Genomic DNA, 20,122 nt, shown 5'->3' on the forward strand with positions numbered 1-20,122 from the left:
TCTTGTTGTGTAATTGTCCAAGATAATTCGTCTCAGCGATTAGGTCATTTGGGGAAACCTCAGTTCAGGTGAGACTGAATAATCAGGGCTTGCTGTTGAGAAAGATCAACACTTCCAGGAGTCTAAATCAGGGTTGCCCTTTGGCCCCTGCTTTGTTCAACTTATTCATTTCTGATCTCAAGGACGTCATGAATCCGCTGAATTCATTCCCCCCCAAAATAAATAGTATCCTGGTGGGATGGATAATGTTACCGCATGACTTGGTCATCTTTGATCAGACACCTATTGGTTTACAGAGGAAATTGGGAATCTTGCAGAACTATGTTGAACAAATGGCTTGAAAATAAATGTATCTAAATCAGGAATCTTGATGCTGCAGAAGTTAACAGGAAGAAAAAAGAGCTCCTTTCAGTCGTTAGTGGGATAGGTGTTGGCAAGACCAGTGGAAGCAGTAAGATACCAGGGAATGTGTCTGAATTCAATTGTAAATGACTCTTTGTGGATGAACATGCTTAAAGCAAAGAGTCCGGCGAGCCAGGGGGCCGTAATACATAAGATATGGGAAATTCTCATTAATCCCAGTGTTAAAATTCTTTAAGCAAAAGGTGGTCCCAGTATTATCATACGGGCGGAGTCAGCCCTGTGTCTACCATGGGAAATCTGGGGAGCATTGGAAGGCAAGTTTTGGAGGCTAGTCTTATGTTTGCCACATAGTATTCCAATTGCAATCATCGGAAATGACTAGGCCTCCTTTCTATCCCTACTATGGTGACTTGGAAAAACCCTTGCGCTGTTCTGCAAATTAATCATGGGTGACAGCCCTGTACAATTTTTAGTCTTAAAAGAAAGAAAAAGCTGCTACTATGATGGAGTACTGGAATTGTGGGTGGATCAGTGCAGAGAGATTCTAAGAAGTATGGTCACAACGCAACAGCTGCTAAAAACTAATCCTGACACTGTAAAAAACGTGTGGTGTAAAGATTGGAGGGAAACCGAGAACCAGAACAAAGGAGTTTAAACTGTTTGTGCACCTAAACAGTGACATCAAACTTGTGAATGTGCTTCCAAAATATCTAGCTAAATTCCATAGTGTCCATCACTGAGAACTATTTCTGAGATTTTAAATTAAAGTAATACCTACAAAAGACGTCTTAATAGCTCGAAAGCAGGGGGGCTTTAAAAACGATGGGTGCAGATTGTGTAAAAATACAGTGGAGACTTTGCAGTCTGAGGGACCGAAGAACAACCTATTTGGGCGATTTTTTACAGGAAAAACCATCCCTAGGTGCAGAGGAATGGTGGAAGAATATGTGGTGGGTAATGATTTTAAAATTATATTGGCACTAACCAAATTCTTGAATGAGGTGTTTACAAAAAACATGAAAAAACAAGATGGGTGCCAGGACAAGAGAATGTTCCAAGAGATTAATGGAACAAGGAGGAATGAATTGTGTTATAGGATGTTTTTTTTTTTTAAAACCTTGTTTTTATGAATTATGGTAATGATTTTGTATTTTATATGGATATTGTATTGATAATGTGAAAAATTGTACAAGTTTGTAGTAAACTAAATACCAATAAAAAAACAAGATATGTAAACATATCCTGCATCTTCCTAGCAGCTAATATTGCCAATATCCATATTTTCCTCAATAGTATTTTCCCAGCCTTATCCCTAACCATTTGACGCAACCGACCACACCTTCCCGTCAGGCCTTCCACTACATTCATTTTGGTCCTACATCACTGTCTGTTTTTATGAAGGCAACCAGTGGTATATGACCCTCACCACACAATTAATTCCTCTAATAATTCAGAAGTATATTGAGCAGATTGAGGTGACATTTATTTTCATGCTAAATTCAGTCCATGTGAAATCTTAATTTGTGATCAAATTTAAATACATAGAAGTAAAGCAAAGGAAAAGTGCATTGTACTATTCCATGCATCACTAGAATGAATCTGCTTTGATTTGTGTTTGCCCTTTTGTTCTTCACCCTAATTGTGAAGTTGCTTGATATAATTGAGTGAATAATTATTGCTGGGTCTATGTTGCAGGTAACCAGATGGCTCCCAGATCACTTAGCGGTGAATTGTTATGGATGTGACAGCAGGTTTTGGCTGGCAAGCAGAAAACATCACTGCAGGTAATTTGAAAGGAATGAAAAGATGTACAAGAATGAGAGCAGTGCTCCATGCTAACTTTTTGCCCCACGCTCCATTGGCTCACAAGTCAAACATTTTAGGAGCCAAATCAAATTCCTTTGGGTGTCATTTTTAAAATGATCTCAAATGCAAAATTACACTGAAAGAATACAAGCAACACTGTTCTTGTATTATTTCTTGTATTATTTAATAAAAGAAGGAACTACAGAAAAGTTCTATTTGCTCACTTTTAGGGTTTTCTCAAAATCTACTGTAAATTCAACCATAATACTTAATTAAATATGTAGCACATACATACTCTTGTTGATGCTCCTCCCATAGTGTTTGGAATTGCTGGAAGCTATTTAACTCCTGTGTTTGTAGCCAGGGACTTACAAGTAGCTACGTTTCACTCCCCTAGCCAACTTGAGCCGTTAAAATGTACGGTTCCATGTGTTAAAACCATGTGGCAAAAAGGGCAGTTTACACAAAAAATTGCGGCAAAAAGGCTGTGGTTTTGCCACCGCAATCCATATAAAGGATGCGGGGGACACCCCTGCAACCCCCAGACCCATTATACCATTTAAGTGGCGCTGGGGACACCCCTGCAACCTCTGCTCCCCTTAAATGGTATAACTGGGTACACCTTTACTGGGTCAAACCACAGCATTTTTGCCACGATTTTTTGCACAGGTGACATTTTTGCCGCAATTTTATTACTGCAAACCAAATATATCTGTGAGATTTGAACTGTGTGTTTGGGAATGTGTATACAGGACACCTCTAGAAGACATTTAAAGCATACTGAGTCATATATAAAGGACATAGCTTTCTGTATCCCCTGTGGAAGTTAGATTTGTGGCCCTTTGTGTTGTGTGCTACATCCTTGTTCCCTACTTGTGTGATGCCTGTAGCCTGATACACAGGAGCTGATTTTAGCTCCTTCTAATGAAATCTTTATTTCGATTTTTGTAATAACATATAAAAAAATTAGAATACAAGTTTTGTTTCTGACGCTGTACTTTAATTTCAATAAAGTTAAATTCAAAGATTTTCAGTTGTATAACTTTTCCAGTATTGGATCTTTCATATATTTACAGGCTGTCTGAATATTCCTGGTCATCGTGCTGGGAATCCTCAATAACATTAAAGCAGTGTACATTTACATTTTTAAACTGCTTGTCACTTTAGTGCTCTAAGTCATTTTGGGTCATACTGCCCACAGCCAATTAGATGGGTCCCCTGATCTCCACCCCTGGTGGCCATCTTCAGATTTATTACCGCATGTTAAGTGTTGGGAGTCCTTGAGAAATCTCTCCTTAGATATTCAACGAATTTGTCTATTTTTGATTTGTTTTTTTTATAACGCCATCTGGTTTGGTGCTATCGCATTTCGCTGGCTAGTGTGAACATTCAGCCCATTCTGCCGCCTCTAGGATCGCTGTACTGCTTCCGTTCCTTTTGAGGCATTTAGGAGTCTGCGGGCATCAAGACCGACGCACAGAAGAAAAGCCTGTTCAAGGCCTTCTGACTTCAACTTAACATTGAGGATCTTCATGAATTATGCCTCTAATGTCGTATTCGGACCACGGTCTGCCAGTCGTTCTCATCCAAAACCCTCAAGGACCGCCACAGGTGGTTAGTGGCTTGGTTGGACAATGGTGCTGGGCCTTCTGACTTAGCCTCTGTCCGCAGTTACGCTTCTGCCAGGCACAGGAGACCCATGTAACACCCTCCCTCATCGAAGAGGTTGAGGTCCCATGAAGAATCTTCCCATGGGAAGAGGGCCAAAAAGGGGCATGGGCCACATGCTCGGTCTGCTCCTTCGACTCTTTTGTCGACGTCTTCGTCCACGCCTACGGTCATCTCGGTGAGTACTACGGCAATGAGAACTCCCTCTTCGTCATCAAAGCACTCTTCAGAGAAGCGCTGCTCATCCATGACTACGGCCCCTCTGTCTACGCCATCTTTGTCGATGGCCCACGTCCTCGATGACCAAATCAACTACGTCAGCGACCAGAGCAACTACATCTGTTCCGTCGGTGACCAAGTCCCCCTTGTCTACATCCAAGTCGACTACGCCAACTACCTTGTTGTCAGCTAGACCCACTCCATCGACTAGCTTATGCTTGTAGACGACGAAACCTAGACACATGCCTTTGATTTAATCCTTTCCAAAGGGAGTTACAGTGGATCAGGAGGCCCCATTAGCATTGCCCTACCTTCCCAGGCCAACTCGTGCTCAGCCATTATTCTCACTGGTACGATATGGAACGCCTGCAATTCCCTGTCCTAATGTGGCCCCTCCTGACCAACTACTACAGCAGGGTGCCTATTCTGACATTTGTTTTCAGGTGATGATGAGAGTAGTGTGCCTCTTCCTACTCGTATGCCACCACTGGCTCCACATAAGCAAATTCCTCCTCCACCTTCTCCAAGAACAAGCTCTACGCAGGTATCTGTCAAAGTTGTCACGCTTTCCAGACCTCAGCAGGTCCCCTCGCCCTCAGGGTCTTGGGACACATCTATGAATGTCTTGTCAATGCTACGTATGCTGGTTTCAGAGCTTCAACAACCACACCCAGCTCCACCTTTACCTTCTTCATTGCAGCCCTGTGCTTTTCCTGTCAACGGTAGTTTGGTTCTTCCACCACCCTCCAGACTCTCTACAGGGGCCCCTATTTTTCCGCCAGCCGCCCTCACAGATACGAACGCAAACTATCCATCAGACAGTTCTCCACGCCTAACTCTATAGTCAAGTTTGAGGATCTGTTGCCAGGTGATCGCAAGATCTTCCTCCAAGAGACACCCCTCCGGATGCAATTGGCTCCTTTCATGGTCTCATGTCACGAGCAGCAAAGCTATTTCATCTACTCCCAGAAGAGCCGAAAAAAGGAGAGGTTCCTTTTATTAAAGGCGTGGATCAGCCAGAAATCAGTAGTAGCCATCCCGGTACTGAAAGATATTTGGGAGGACGGCCTTCTGGTCATGAGAAATTTGTTCTCAGCGCTGCCCAAGAAAGATAGCTTCAAGAGGAAGTACAAGGTCCCGGATTCAGCACCCAAATGCCTCCACACACAACCCTGCCTGCACTCCATCGTCTCTGCAGCTGCCCATAAGCGCTCCGATAGCCCTTCGTCCTCTGGTATGGTGCCACCAGACTAGAAAGGCAAACAACTGGATGCTTTTGACAAGTGAGTCATCTCTACAGTCGCTACAACCATCAAAGTGGCTAACTCGTTAGCAATCCTCTTCCGGTAGGACCGGGAGCTTTGGTTCAAGCTGGGGCCAATACTTGATTTTTGTAACGCTCACCTGATTCTCGCAGAGGCGCCGGTCTTGACTGGGCGACTACCGTATCTTCAAAGGTGATGTGTAGCACCCGGTTGGCTCTTTGGGCTGGACCTCTGTGCACTGTATGCCTGACGTGTAGAGTAAGATGTCTGCAGATAGAAAATATGGGGTTAATGAACTGGGGTTATTGGGGTGTCCCTATCTCTTTCCTCTTCTCCTCTCCTGTAGACCCCCAAAGGTTAACGCTCTCACCTTAGGTAAGTGAATGCCGAGCTCTCCATCTGCCTCGGGGCAGGTTGCTGTAACCAGTTTCTTCACTGGATAGGTAGCGCAGGCCTCTTGACTTCAGAGGACTGCTGTCCGTCGTTTACTGCACGAACGGTAAGTTTCGAGTCATTCAAATGTCTTTAAAGTCTTTAGTAATGATGTCTCTTGTTTTGCAGGGTTCCAGCGATGGCGGATGACGGGCTGAAGTGAGTTGAAGATGGAGCCCGTGTGATGAATAGAAGCGCCTGGAAGCACGTAAGTAAGCGCTTGTTGCCTGCTTCACTATGCGCTCTAACCGTCTTTTTATTTTGCAGGTACGAGTTCGGAGCGGCTGCAGGGTGCCGGAATACCCACTGGATTAGATGTGGAAAGGAGTAATGGCACGTGAGTATTAAAGTTCCCCAATGTCTTTAAACGCACCTTGTTTTGTCTTTCAGATGCGGGATGCAGCGCCGAAGGCCTCCGGAGCGTGCGAAGAGTTGGTAAACTTTTGCCTTTCAGATGCCGGAATGCTAACCTGTTCTTTCTTGTCTTTATAGGTGTTGCTGAAGACTGGATTCAGGATGGTAAGCTTTTGCCTTTCAGATGCCGGAATGCTAACCTGTTCTTTCTTGTCTTTATAGGTGTTGCTGAAGACTGGATTCAGGATGGTAAGCCTTTTTCCTTAGGCCCAGGACCGGATGCAGAAGACACGATGAGCGTTCTGCTGCAGAGGTTGCAGAATAACGCAAAGCAAGATTCATCCACCGGGTGTGGTTTAAATAGCCTCCTGTAGTGCTTAGGTGTCTCCTTCCACAGCCACGCCTAAGTAAGAAAAGAGTTCCTGGTAAGAAAAGAGTTCCTGCCTTCCAGAAGAGTTCCAGTGTTCTGAATCTAGGGAGTGGCTCCAGCCCCACCCAACAGGAAAAGTAGTTCCAAACAGAAGAGGATCAGAGGCTCAACTGGCAGGCAAGTAAGCAGCATGGTCTGCTGGAGGTAAGTCCACCCAAGCATTATGAGCCCGGCGCTTCCAGCGCTGGGACTGGGCATATTTATGAGCCTGGCGCCAGGACTGGGTCCAAAAGGTCCCAATTGGGACTGGTTGACACTCGGAACCTGGGTTATGGATCTGCTTCCAAGGGAGTTGGGAAAACCCTGACCTTTTGGAAGCAGAGATCATGACAATTTTCTACCTGACGATACATGGAAAAAGGCGCGTACAATTCTGCGTGAGGGAGAAGCAGCGTCGGACCATGGCATCTCTATTGCAGTGGACATCGCAAACCCAGGATTCCACCAGATGGATAGCTGGGTGGCGTTACACCATCAAGGTTGGCTTAAGGCCACCAACTTCTAACCAGAAGTCCAGTCCACGGTAGTTGACCTGCTGTTTTTTAAATTCTTTTTTATTTCTCGCCAGGCTTGTTAAGAGCTGTTGGGCTTTATTCTTTATTTTTTTTATAAAACGGTTTATAAAATGTTTGTGATAACAAACAATATAAACAAGCAGCAGGGTCACATAAGAGACCATACACAGTGATAGTCGTGAGCCATTCTTGATAGCACCGAAGTCTTCTGGCCTCAGGGTGGGGCCTCTTTATTGACAAGGGCAGCGATCTGGGTCTTCACCACCGGAGGGGTGGCGTGCAATCAATAGTCTTCCCACTTCCCCCATATTTTCAGAAATTTTTTGGGGCATCCCCTTGCTTTTTAGATGTGCCGTTCCAGGGAGACAGATCTGCTTACTTCGTTGGACTAACGGTTCATGCTTAGTACTAGTGTATCTGCGAATCTCCAAGTCGCAGCGGTCATTCTCTTCCCCACCCCCAGTGCCACTGCAAGAAATGCTTTCTCATGCTTAGTGAAGCCCACCTCACCCCCAGACACCCAGTATTATCATTTTCGGGTCTCGTGGAACTGGGGACCCCCATAGCTTGGATATTCTGTTGATACATTCCGCCCAGAAGGTCTGTAATACATCACAATCCCAGACCATGTGGAAAAAGGTGCCTTCCGCTCTTTTGCATCTGAGACATTCCCATGCGTTTATCTCCTCCCATCTAGCCATCATTGTTCAGGGGTAGTACGATCAGTGTAATATTCTAAGTTGTATCAGTCATAGCTTGGCATCTATACCTATTTCTCGGGGGAACATCAACGCTTCCACTGATTCCTCTGTTTCCAGCGTGCCCAGGTCTCTCTCACATTTTTCTTTGTCTAGTGAGTTCCCTGGTACCAAAGGAGTTGAGTGCCTGGTAAAGCATGGAGGGTAACCTTAGAAGGGATGCAGTCTGGGAATACATTGATCTCCAGGGAGGAGCAGGTGGGTATTCCGGCCAGGTTCGGCAATTGGGTCTTATGGCTTGAGCGAGTTGTGAGTGTCTAAAGCGGTCCATAGGTTGTAACCCATATTTCCCCTTCAGCGTTTCAAAATATAGAAGACGCCCCTCTTGGACAGCGTCCGCTAGTATGCATATGCCTTGCTTCTTGCAGGTCCCAAAGTGTCCCATTTTCTGTATTTCGCAATATGTATGCATTATGCCACAGGGGTTGGGTCAGCGTTGGCCGCGCGTCCCATCCAATGTTCCAGTGTGCCTCCCTCCAGACTCGGCAAATATGGAGTGTCATTCTTGGTATTCCTTTTAGGCTTCTATTGTAAGCGTATAGTATCTGGAGGGGGGAGATAATAGGGCCCAAGTCTCCCAGTTCCTGACGGATATGTGGGAGCGTTGGGTCGCCGTGCAGCCACTCGGTCACCACCCCCGTTAGTGCGGCCCAATAATAGGTGCGAATACTTGGTAGTCCTATACCACCATCCCATACTGAGCGCTGCAGAGTCTTAAGAGCGACCCAGGGTTGTCTCTCACCCCCAAATCATTGTACATAGTGTCTTATAAATGGTCACAAAGGTTTTGAGGGGGATCGGGAGTGGGGCATTTTGTAGGACATATAACAGTCTCGGAAGTGTCCTCATTTTAAACAATGCCGCCCTGCCCATTAGTGATACTGGAAGGGATTGCCAGTGAGAGACATCTTCTGCAAATCTATTTATCACCGGTTGTAGGTTGAGCCGAAGAAAATGTTAGTCGACCTGCTGTTTGACCGTATATATTTATTTGGCAAAAAGGTGGATGAAACCTTGCAGGCCATCAAGGCTGATATCTAAACTGCTCGTTCGTTGGGTACTCTGCAATGCAACAGCGACGCCCTACTTTTGCTCAGGGAAATCCAGATTTCCAAGGACTTTTAGGGATTATAGATCCTCAAATAGTTCACAGATGTCCTGCACCTTCAACACCCAACAAACTTACAAAGGAAGATCACAGGCATATCGAGGAAATCGGTAACAATGCAGCGTTTACTCCAGGAGCCAACTGCCAAAGCCGGCCTGACCAGGCACCAGCCCAACACGCCCACTAGGACACCCCAGTAGGGGGGTGGCTTGCCAACTTTGTCACACAGCGTAAGTCGACCCCCACCGACAAATGGGTGTTATCCATCACTCAGCATGGCCATCCCCTGCAGTCCATTGGGCCTCTCCTTTCCCTTCCTCCCTTTCCAAAGGTGGAAAATCACCTGCTCCTGGTCCTACAAGAGGTACAGTCCCTTCTAACAAAAGGGGCAATAGAGGTCATACCAGCGCACCTACGGGGCACCAATGTATACACCAGATACTTACTCATACGTCCCGTCCCCTTTTCTCCATAATTGTGGGTGTCCCCCAACATGGGGACAGTACCGGAACCTTAGGCAACGAAGAAATTGGCGTTCCTTTTAAATTTAATGTTGCGTGTGGGGGCGCAGCCTGGGCATGGGAACGCCCTGCCTTACTGCACCTCACCTCAGTCCCTTTTTCTACACGGACCTGTTGGACCTGGCAGCCAGCGCAGAGACTATTTTTGCTTTCTGCTTGCTCCCCGTTTAATTTTTTCAATCTTCTTTAACTTCCCTTCTGTGCCTCACCTCCCGGGCACATGTCGGCAGCAGGAGGATTTAGAAGATGTGCCTTGTGCGATCGCTCATTCCCTGCCTCAGACCCCCACACACTTTTTTCGTGAGTCCCGACCACCGCTGGGACTCATGTGTGGCCTGCATCACTCTCGGTCACATGGCATTGAAGAATCGGTTGTCGCGGTGGAGGGAGATCTTCCACATTTCTCCTCCTCCCCACCTTAAGGACTTTGTCTCCGGGACCTCTTGTCAAGACAAGGTAGGATCTCTGTTGAGCACGGCTCCACAACGCAGGGATTCCTTCTCTGGGGTTCCCACGGATTAGGGTTCCTCGCATTCAGGTTCAGGCAGGCCCGAGGCCTCTAAGGCTACTGGCTTCCAATGCGAGGGGCCGGCGGCTCTTCCGGGCAGTCCGGAGGCAGACCTGAGGCCTTCCAGGCTATCGGCTCCCAAGCTGAAGGGTCCAGCGACCCTAGCAGGTTGTCCTTGGAAGGACGATCAGGCTCGTTTTCTTCTTCTACCCCAAGGGGTAAGTGAGTGCCATCTCCAAGAGTTGATCCTCGGCTAAATCCAGCACGGCTACTGCCACAGGTGCTGAGGGCTCTCAGTCTACCGGAGCTTGCTCAGAGGCCGTCATCCAGGGCGTTTCCTCCCATGTCTGAGGCCTCTCCTAGCTCAGGGCCTTTGAGCCCTCCAACCCGGGCATGGTGCAAGGCTTCAAAATAGAACGGTACCTGGCGAGCCTGCCAGGCAGGTTGCCATTTTGGCTCAAGCTCAATGCCTGCCAGTCCTTTCGCCCATCAAGTGGGCACTGCGGGATGATTCCAGCCCCCTTCCCTCGGGAAGCGGCAGCCAATCCTATGGCGCAGGGTTCTGGCCTCCTCAGGTGTACATCTACCCATCACAGCCCTACAGCTACGCGCACCAGACGCCTTGGCTCCTTGACCAGGAACAAAGGCCCAGCACCTCAGAGGGTTGTGCCCCTAGTGACCCAGTGGCTTGTGAGGACCGCTTCTTTGAACAATTCCTCTTCCTCGTGCGTTCCACTCAGATGAACGGGAGAACCTTTAACTTGAGGGGAACCATCTTCGGTTCCGGAAGAACCTCAAGACCTTCCTCTTTGCTTCTGCCTTCACTCTTCATCTCCCCTGCTGATCTGTCTGCTTCGGCAAGAGGCACCTGGTTACCCTTTTATAGTCAGGCCCAAGTCCCTGCCCACCCTAGCCACACACCCGCACTGCCTCCTGGCAACCCTTGCACTTGGGTCTGTATCTGCAACCCTACAGTTCCCCTTACTGTTACGCTCACCTGGTTCCCACAGGGGCGTCGATCGGACCCGGACAGCTGCGGTCTCCACCAATGTGATGCGTAGTGCAGAGATGACTGTCTGGACTGGCCCGCCTAATCTTGTTTGCTGGACTCGTAGAAGTATTCTCCTGCAAGTGGAGAAAGGGATTTAGCCACCCGTGGACTTTAGTGATGGCCCCCAACTGTTTTCGTTCTCCTTACTAATCACCTCCGATATCCCCTCTGGGTAACCTCACCTTATGTTTTTAAATGATGAGCCCTCCATCCTGCATGGCATGCAGGGGCGCGTAGATACCAGTTACTTCACTGGATTGAAGGTACTGGAGGAGTTCCGGAGGAATATTGACTCCAGTGTCTAAAGTTCAAAGAGTTCAATATGTCCGATGTTCACTCTTGTTCCATTCCCTCATTAGGTTGCAGCTGGGTCCAAAAGAATATTGCCTGGAGGCAGCTGATAGCGTTCAGGTAAGAGTCTGTATTACCAAACACTGTCCGGTAAAAGTTGCATGAGTTTAACTTGCTGTTTTCTCTCCCTTTATAGGTGCGGCATAGGAAGATGCGGTGAATTAAAGGATAATACCTCCGGTGGTAAAGCAGGTAAGCCTATGGTGGCAAGAGATTGTCTTTGTCGGTTTTATCGGCTCACCTTGTTATTCCTTTTGTTCCCCCCCCCCCCCAGGTGCTGGGTTCCGACGAAGAAAATGATGGAGGCAGCGCAGAGTCAAAAGATGCGGTGGACTGGTGAGTATAACGTGGCATTGCTGCTGGCAAAGCGACGCGTGCTGAAATAATGTCCTTTCCAGGCTCGGAGCTGTGATGGGTCTGGAATCAGGTAAAGAATCAAATAATGTCCGTGATCTAACCTCTTCTCCTTTCTTTTCCTTTTGTCTAGGAGCTCCGGATTTGAGGCGGGCGTGGCAGAAGACTGGATGTTGACTTGCAGACACAGTGAGCGTTACGCTGCTGGATGCAGAATAACACGAAGCATGGGCTGCTGTTCGGGCGTGGTTTAAATAGCCTGCAAAGTAGTCCCAGGTAAGAAGTTCCCCAGAACCACAACCGAGTGAAAAATAGTCCCTGTAATAAAATAGTCCCATCCAGGCCTCATGTTGGCTTGGACTCATTTGCAGCATGGTCTGCATAAGGTAAGTAAAGTCTACGAGCCTGGCGCCTACGGCGCCAGGACTGATTTCCATGATGAGCCTGGCGCCTAAGGCGCCATGATTGAATCCAAACAGCCCCCAGCCGGGGCTGTTGGGGTTTTAATAAGTATCTGGATGCCTGCTCCCGGGGCTGATGGACTCGATCCGGATGCCCGGGGGTAGGCATCATGACACTTACCTGCACTTATTAGACACCTCTGTCTGTGCTTTAATCCTTGCACTTGCCACCTGGCTGGCTGCACTGCCAGTTATTGTTTTATCCTTTGCCCTGCACTTTCCACTCCTCCCCTCCCCCTTGCACTTTTCTCCCGTCCCTCTCCCCTGCACTTGCGTGTTCTTAGTGTCACTGGGCCTAGTAAGATCGTTGTTTTTGTCATCCCTTGTTCTCCTCCCTTACCTCTTCGCGCTCTAAAACACTTGTTTATGAGCGCGATACAAATAAAATATATCATATCGTAAGTGGCTCCTATAGAACATTGTGAAGGTCATCCCAGGGGTGGTGCTGCTTTGGCCCCATCTTCTGGGTGTTTCTCTAGTAACTCCTGTGCTGCCATTTCCGGTGCTGGTCCCTCCACCGATTCAGGCCCTACCGGTCGTACTGACCCCCCTCCTCCCCAAAGACGCCAGGACAGAGTCCAAAGAGCCCCTATAAGGGGCCGCTGGGCTTTTACCCGGGGGCATGATGCCTGCTCCCGGGGGTGCTGGGCCTGGCCTGGTGCTCCGGGGGTAGGCATCATGACAGCTGCCTACTTAATGACAGTTGGTGCCCTGTTGGGGTTTTTCACATCCAGCACCCAAGGTATTCTAATCTTGGCCCTGAGGCTGCTCACCCTCCTTACAAACTGCATTGGTGTAGGCGTTTTGTAATGGCCGTCGCATTGTGCTCTACCATCAGCTGTTTGTGAATCCGTCGAGAACACAGCTGATTGTCTGCCTTTCCTGTTTCCGCAGAAGCAGGCCCGGGAGCCAGCAGGCAAACGCAGGCCCCCTCAAAAGGCCACCTCTAATGGTAGCGTTCAGCCCTGTCTAGGCCTGTCTGGTTCTGGAGGGCCCAGAGGGTTACTTTGCTTGCTACTGGGCGTTTGCGATCGCCCACTGATCCAGCTCGCCATGAATCTGCGAGCTTGTTGGATGTACAGCGCGTGGGTCCTCCGACTTGTCTTGAGGCTGCAGGAACACCTCCGACACCATCTCAGCAGCGCAAGGTTAGCCAAGCAGGGCTTGATGCTTAAATTGCGCACAATTCACTGTAGCGCTCTGCATGCTGTGATCCTCCACCAATATCTTGCGGCGCTGTGTTTGCACATTACTGCAGCACTCTACCACCCTGAATTTGTTCAGTGTACCTCCTACGGAGCCTTGGTGTGTTGCTGTTAATCTGGGCATGTTTGTTTCTTCTCTAACTCATCCTCGATCTGCCAAGACCACTTTGCACACAGTCCCAACTGTCTGCATCCCTGCACTCCGGGTATATGGACAGGGGATGCACAACGGATCACCGGCCACTGGTGCTATACCCTCCATCTGGGTGCCTGCAGTGTAATGCATCCCCTGTACCACAACGGGACTGCAACTATCTATCTCTTCCTCCCCCTTGACTTGATCATTCCCTGTACACCACAGTACTAACATGTTTTCTGCTCTTCACCTGTGCCATACTCTTAAACATACTTTATTATAATTTTAACATGAACATGAATGACAGAAAAAAGAACGAATGGTACTTTTGAGAAAAACTATTAAAAAAAACAAACAGGGATCATACAAGAAAATATAATGTCCGGATCTTGTGGCAATATGCAGAAGAAGCCCCATATTTACAGAAAACTAAGAGGAGGAAAAGAGTAGACAGAAACAAGGGGTGAAAGAGAAGCAGGTGGAAAATAGGACAGAGAAGAAAAAAACAGATAAGGAGATAAAGGGGGATTAGGGAACTTATGGCATTTCAAACATATAAGTCATTAAAGGCCTTCCAAATCGCAAGATAATTGTCCATTCCTTTCACCCGTTGATAATTGATTTTCTCTGTTTGATAGAATAGTCAGATCTTGTAGCCAGCCATCAATCGTTGGGCGAGTATCACTTTTCCAATCCCTCAAAACCTGTTTTTTTGCTTTCAAAGGGGCTCTAAGTCCAGTAAGATTGATTAGTCCAACATTGGAGACCCAGTGGAAATAACCCTAATACACACATTAGCGAGCGAGGAAGCGACCGACCCAATACCAACTCCATTTGTTGCAAAACCTCCTCCCAAAAGCTCACCACCTTTGCACAGGACCAAAACATATGTATGTAGTTGCCAACCTCTTTCTTACAATTCCAACATGTATCTATCTTTATCAGCTTACATTGCTTTATCCTTGTAGGTGCCCAATAGATACCATGATTAACTCTCTGTTGAGTGAACAGCAGATTCAAGTCGACTTTATACCTAGAGGGTCCTGCGCAGATCCGACTCCAGTCCCTATCCGAGACTTCAGAACTGATTTCCAGTGGCCACATGCCCCTACCATGTTCAGAAGGAGTAGTACCATACATTTGTGTCAGCAGTTTGTAAATGAAGGAAGCCCAAAAGTAAGGTGTCCCTGGACAGGTAAAGTAATGGAGGAATATCATGAATCAAGGCATTCGAAGGTGCTCAAGCATTCCCATTGAACAAGAGCATAGACGCGCCAACATATATTTATCCCAGATGCCAGCAGAACGCCATGTAGACCTTGAAAGAGGGTGATTATTAAAGCAGAGCTTTGAGTTCCACCAAATTGAGGTGGCAGGTTTCAGTAAGCAAGTAGCACCTGAATCAGAGCAACACTTTTTCCAATCCCTTAAGATATGTCTGATGAATGGGGTGGATTTAGCTAGTGGCATTCTTTTTTCCATGCTGAGCATCCAATCTAAAGGGGTTGGACAAACTAAACTCTTGTCTATGCATACCCAGTTGGGGGTCCCCACCCCATCCCCTCTCATCCAAAAATGTTTGTAATGAGAATGCTCCGTGGTAAGAGGCAATGTCGGGGAAACCGAACTCGCCCAAGAGCACCGGCTTCAAAAGTACATCCCTGGGAATCCTAGCTTTTTCACTCTCCCAACTCCGCCACAGGAAATTATGTAAAACTTTGTCACAAACCAAATCTCCCGTTAGGGGACGAGGCAACATACTGAAAACATAGAGAAGCTTCGGTAGTAGGGTCATCTTAATAACGTTTATCTTTCCCCACAGTGTAAGTTTCAGCTTTTTCCATTTTAAGCATAGTGTTTTTAACTCTTCAATCTTCTACTGAACTAGATATTTGTATACCCAGATAACGGAATTCCTTATCCGCCCGACCTCAAAGAGAACTCTGTGGCATGAACTCGATATGGGAAAGACTAACGTTTTGGACACATTGATTTTATATTCTAAAACTGCGCCAAAATCTGTCAAGACCAAGATTAATTCCTTGAACGAGGATGCAGGGTCTGACATCAAAACAAGAATATCATCAGCATAAAGACTAACTTTGGTCACCCACTAGGATTCCCCTGATATCTGCGTTCTCTCTAATTGCAATCGCCAAGGGCTCAATGAAAAGGGCAAACGGAAGGGGCGACAAGGGGCATCCATTCACTGAAACTCTACCTGAAGCATCTTTATAAAAGGTAGCAAATAATTTCAGAAAACCTGTGCCACAATTTATTTTAGTTAATACTTGTCGCAGATAAACCCAATTGACACTATCAAACGCTTTTTCGGCAACAATGCTGACAGCTGCATAGGGTTCCAGAGAGCCACATTTCAAGGAAATAACATCAAAAAGTTCCCTTAAGTTGTCATAGCTATTTCTCCCCACAATGAATCCCATCTGATTTTGATGAATTAATTTCGGTAGCATGGGGTTGATCCTAACTGCAAAAATCTTAGCCAAGAGTTTAATGTCAACATTCAAAAGTGAAATTGGCCTATAATTATTGCAACATGACCGACTCTTACCTGTTTTGGGGATCACCGATATAACTGCTGCCTGCATGGAGTCAGCCACTTGTTCATTTACAATGATCACCCTAAAAAGGGCTACTAGGAAAGGTGCTAATGTGGCACAAAATGTGCATAGAATCCGGCTGGGAAACCATCGGGTTCAGGGCATTTACCGGCGGTCAACAGATTCATGGCATCAGCAACTTCAGGCCCTGTAATTTCTCTATCTAAAGAAATCACATCAACACTAATCCATTTTGGAATAGGGAACCGGTCTAAAAAAGTTTAAATTCCGTTTTCCCTCACACATCCCTCATCATGGTATAAGGATTCAAAATACTTCTTAAATACCTCACATGTCTCTACATTCTTCCTCATAGGAGTTTCATTACCATCTGATATAGATAGCACTTGTCTTCCGCAATCTCTACCTCTTAGTCTGTTAGCCAACAGGGCCCCAGCTTTATCCCCTCTCTCACAGAATGCTTGACCAGTGTAATATACATCTCTCACTGCTTTCTTATGAATTATACCATCCAGCACACGTTTGGCTCGTAACATGGAAGATAAAGATGTGTCGGAGGGAGATGTGTTATGAGTTTCGACGCTGTGCTTATAAGCACACTCAGCCTCCTTATACTCTGCTTCAGCCTTCAGGCTAATAATCATACCGCGTAAATGTGCCTTCTACACATCCCAAACAGTTTTCAATGTAATCACTGACCCTACATTATCATTAATCAAGAGCGAAATTTCAGTGCTTATCTGCTTAACAGTCTTTGTCAGACAATAATCAGGTGTATAGTCTCTATAGCTTACCCTTCCTAGCATCACCCATAGACTTGCCCTGTTCTCGAAAAAGACGAGCATGATCAGAAATCACTGACTCCCCCATTCTTACAGACTTCACTGCCCCATAAAGGTCTCTGTTCACTAGAAAATAATCAATCCAAGATTAAGTGTTATGTGGAATAGAGTGACGCCATATGTCATGTAGATCCCAGGTTTGCATAAACTGCAACAAACCCTTTCTAGCTTTATCCTCTGCATATGACCGTGACAATTCTGATGTAACACTTTGTCCAGAGTAGTGTTAAAACCACCACCTATTAGCATTGCACCATCTCCCATATCCATTAGGACATCATCCAAACTTCAAAAAAAGTCAGATTTCCCAACATTACGAGCATACATATTAATTATTATAAGGCGGATATTCTCCACCAATAGTTTAAAGCTACAAACCTTCCGTCTCAATCAATATGCACCTTATCTATGAAGATTTTCAAGTTTCTCCTGAACAAAATAGTTCCCCCTCTTGAATTACTCGCAAAGGTACTGAAGTACTCCTTTAGACAAACAGAATTCAAGATATACTCTGCTTTATCCTGTTGAAGATGAGTCTCTTGTAGTAAGACTATATCTGGCTTGTCCCTATTCAAAAAATTGAGTACTTTCATTCTCCAACTAGCAATAGTCAAAATCTCAGCAATTTAGATTTGAAAGGGTGAGCACTACCCTGGTTCATACTCGAGCACAATATTGGCCTCAACACGTGAGAACAAACATAATACCAGTCCACAACACAACCTACAATAACGCGAAAGACAAGTTCCCTGTAAGGACAAAAAAACAAAAAGGGGAGATACAGAACACAAGAAAAAAGAAATAGAAGAGATTAAGGATAAAATATATAATTTATACAAAAATAACTTAGAAGATAGATCAGTAAAAATAAGTGCCGACCAGAACATGGCGAAAGGGCTGCAGGAAGAGCGCAAATAACCAGTACGCCCTATATTTGGTCAATGCTAATAAACAAAAGTAAAACATGTTAAGATATTCAACTAGGATAACAACTACATACTATAGATTTAAAATGTAATCTCGTCTAATAATAAAGTAAAGCTAAGTTCTCTTTGCCCCCCTACATACTATCCAATACCAAATCAATCCCGTTGAGATAACTGACCAGTTGCACTTAGAACATTGAACTTATGACAGACTCTTTATCCGCAGCAATATAGCCACCCACTGAAGCCCATTAATTGTCCCCTAATCGTCTGACATTCAAACCCATCACTCATACCTATTTTATGCATATACCACCTACCCATAACATTATGTACACCCCTACCCAAACCCAACCAGCTCATTTATGGTGACATAAATATGGAAATCGGACTGCACCGGCTAACGGCCCAAAGGCAGACAAGGCTTCCCTTTATAGCCAACAGGGTGATGGCGCCTGCAAGAGAAATGACTGAAGATTTACCTCACCCTGTAATTAAAAAAAAAAAAAAAAAATCATCTCCACACTCTCAAGAACAATCACACACCTTTTCTATTATAACATTCTCATTCTCATTCTCTAAATCACTCCCTATAGCTGTTCCAGAAAACTGTCCCAACTATCCCTCAAAATAACTCATTGAAAACACCTTGGAGGATGTATGATCAATTCACAGATTGCCAGCAGCCTAAGCCAGCATTAATGTCATCTAATTCCTATGCCACTGAGGAAATTTCTATATTCATACATCTTTTCAGTTTAATATACGGTACGAAATTGGCAGTAAACAGATACTCTTCATTCCTTAGCTTGTTTTTAAATTTGTTCCATCTCAAGGTTGTAGCTTATAATATATAGAGGTTTGTCCTACATTCACTAAGAAGTAGATGTAATTTTGTCCCCAGAATTCCCCAAAACAAAGGATTCTAATTAGATCTGGGTGCCAACACTGTCCATATTGCACTGGACTACCCCCTCCAAACCTTTCCCGACCATATACATCGCAAAATAACTTGGGATCAGAGCAGGTGCTAAACCATGCTTGCCAGGAAATGCATACATTTTCAAAATTAAAGAAAGTCGCCTACATATTACCATGCCTACATTTTATAAAAGAGTAGTCCTGTCATGACACACTATGGATGTCTTTTAAAACCATACTTTGTAATTCAACAGTGTAATGTATAGTCCATCCTTCCTCAGCCTATGCAGGAGGTGAAGGAACCCAAAAAGCATCAATACAGGTTGATTTGACACAGCACATGAAACACTTGCACTTAATTCACTGTCAACTCAAAAATACCATTACTAATGATCCTTATATAGAACTATGTTTAACACCTTTGGGATCCAGAATTAAATACCTGGTACCTATATATTTTGAGGTCGGCAACATCAAGGACACTCCTTAACTAAGTAGCTAGATTGGTAAGAGTGCTGATTAACAATAGATGTCACACACATACAACAGCCGTCAGACCGATCATAATCAAGGAGTGGTCTACACATAGCATCCCATTATCCAAGGCCAAAACAGGAAACATATAATGCATACACACTCCGGCGAGCATTTGACACACTGAGAGAAGTCTATCACAAAACAATTAAAGAAAAAAATTGATGGTAAGAGTGAATGGTGAAACGTAACTGAGCGTTACAACTTGCATCTGTAGCAGTAACCATTCACAAAACAGAACGTGTTTAAAAGTACTTCCTGCACATGTTTTCCTTTGCAATCCTTATTCTTGTCTCGGTTGCAGTGCGTAGTCAAAACTTTTTTGTGGTTTCTGTGGACGATTCTATAGTCCACAGAAGCATGTGTGCCTTTTCCCAATGTACTGGACACCGAGAGATGTCCAAGACCATAGACATAAATGTTGAATCTGATTGTTTTGGAGTAACTGGTCAGAGAACAAGAGTCACGCCTCTGTAGATTGGATCAGCTTAGGTAGACATGAACAGGCAATACAGCGTAAATCACGCTTTAATGCATCTTCCTAGATGGAAATGATTCCTGGGGGGGGGGGGGTTCTGCAACAATTCTGTTTAAAATATTAATGCTCTTTTTAAACTTACTCCCAGTATCAGTACAGACAATTGACCACACCCTGCTGCGAATATATGCCTTGCACGAAAGTAAAACTCAACTCACATTAAAGTTTCCGTACAATACGCACCAGGGACATCGGAGCAGGGCATTGGGAAAACATAATTCGAAGGGATTGTGTCCTCCGACGTATTCCTTATCTTTGATATACGTTTCCAGCT

General features: G+C 45.5%; 1 protein-coding gene across 7 annotated transcripts in view; it reads left to right on the plus strand.

Annotated features, from left to right (window-relative positions):
• The window catches only part of MTMR3 (myotubularin related protein 3), a 2,389,252-nt gene that overhangs the window by 2,333,417 nt on the left and 35,713 nt on the right, over positions 1-20,122 (plus strand). For all 7 annotated transcript variants that reach the window (XM_069619294.1, XM_069619290.1, XM_069619289.1 and 4 more), the window contains one exon: positions 2,059-2,147. In XM_069619294.1, coding sequence (XP_069475395.1) covers positions 2,059-2,147 — 89 coding nt within the window. The remainder of the gene's footprint in view (positions 1-2,058; positions 2,148-20,122) is intronic.

The sequence above is a fragment of the Ambystoma mexicanum genome, chromosome 10, assembly GCF_040938575.1.
Source record: "Ambystoma mexicanum isolate Mex_15411 chromosome 10, UKY_AmexF1_1, whole genome shotgun sequence".
NCBI lineage: Eukaryota > Metazoa > Chordata > Amphibia > Caudata > Ambystomatidae > Ambystoma > Ambystoma mexicanum.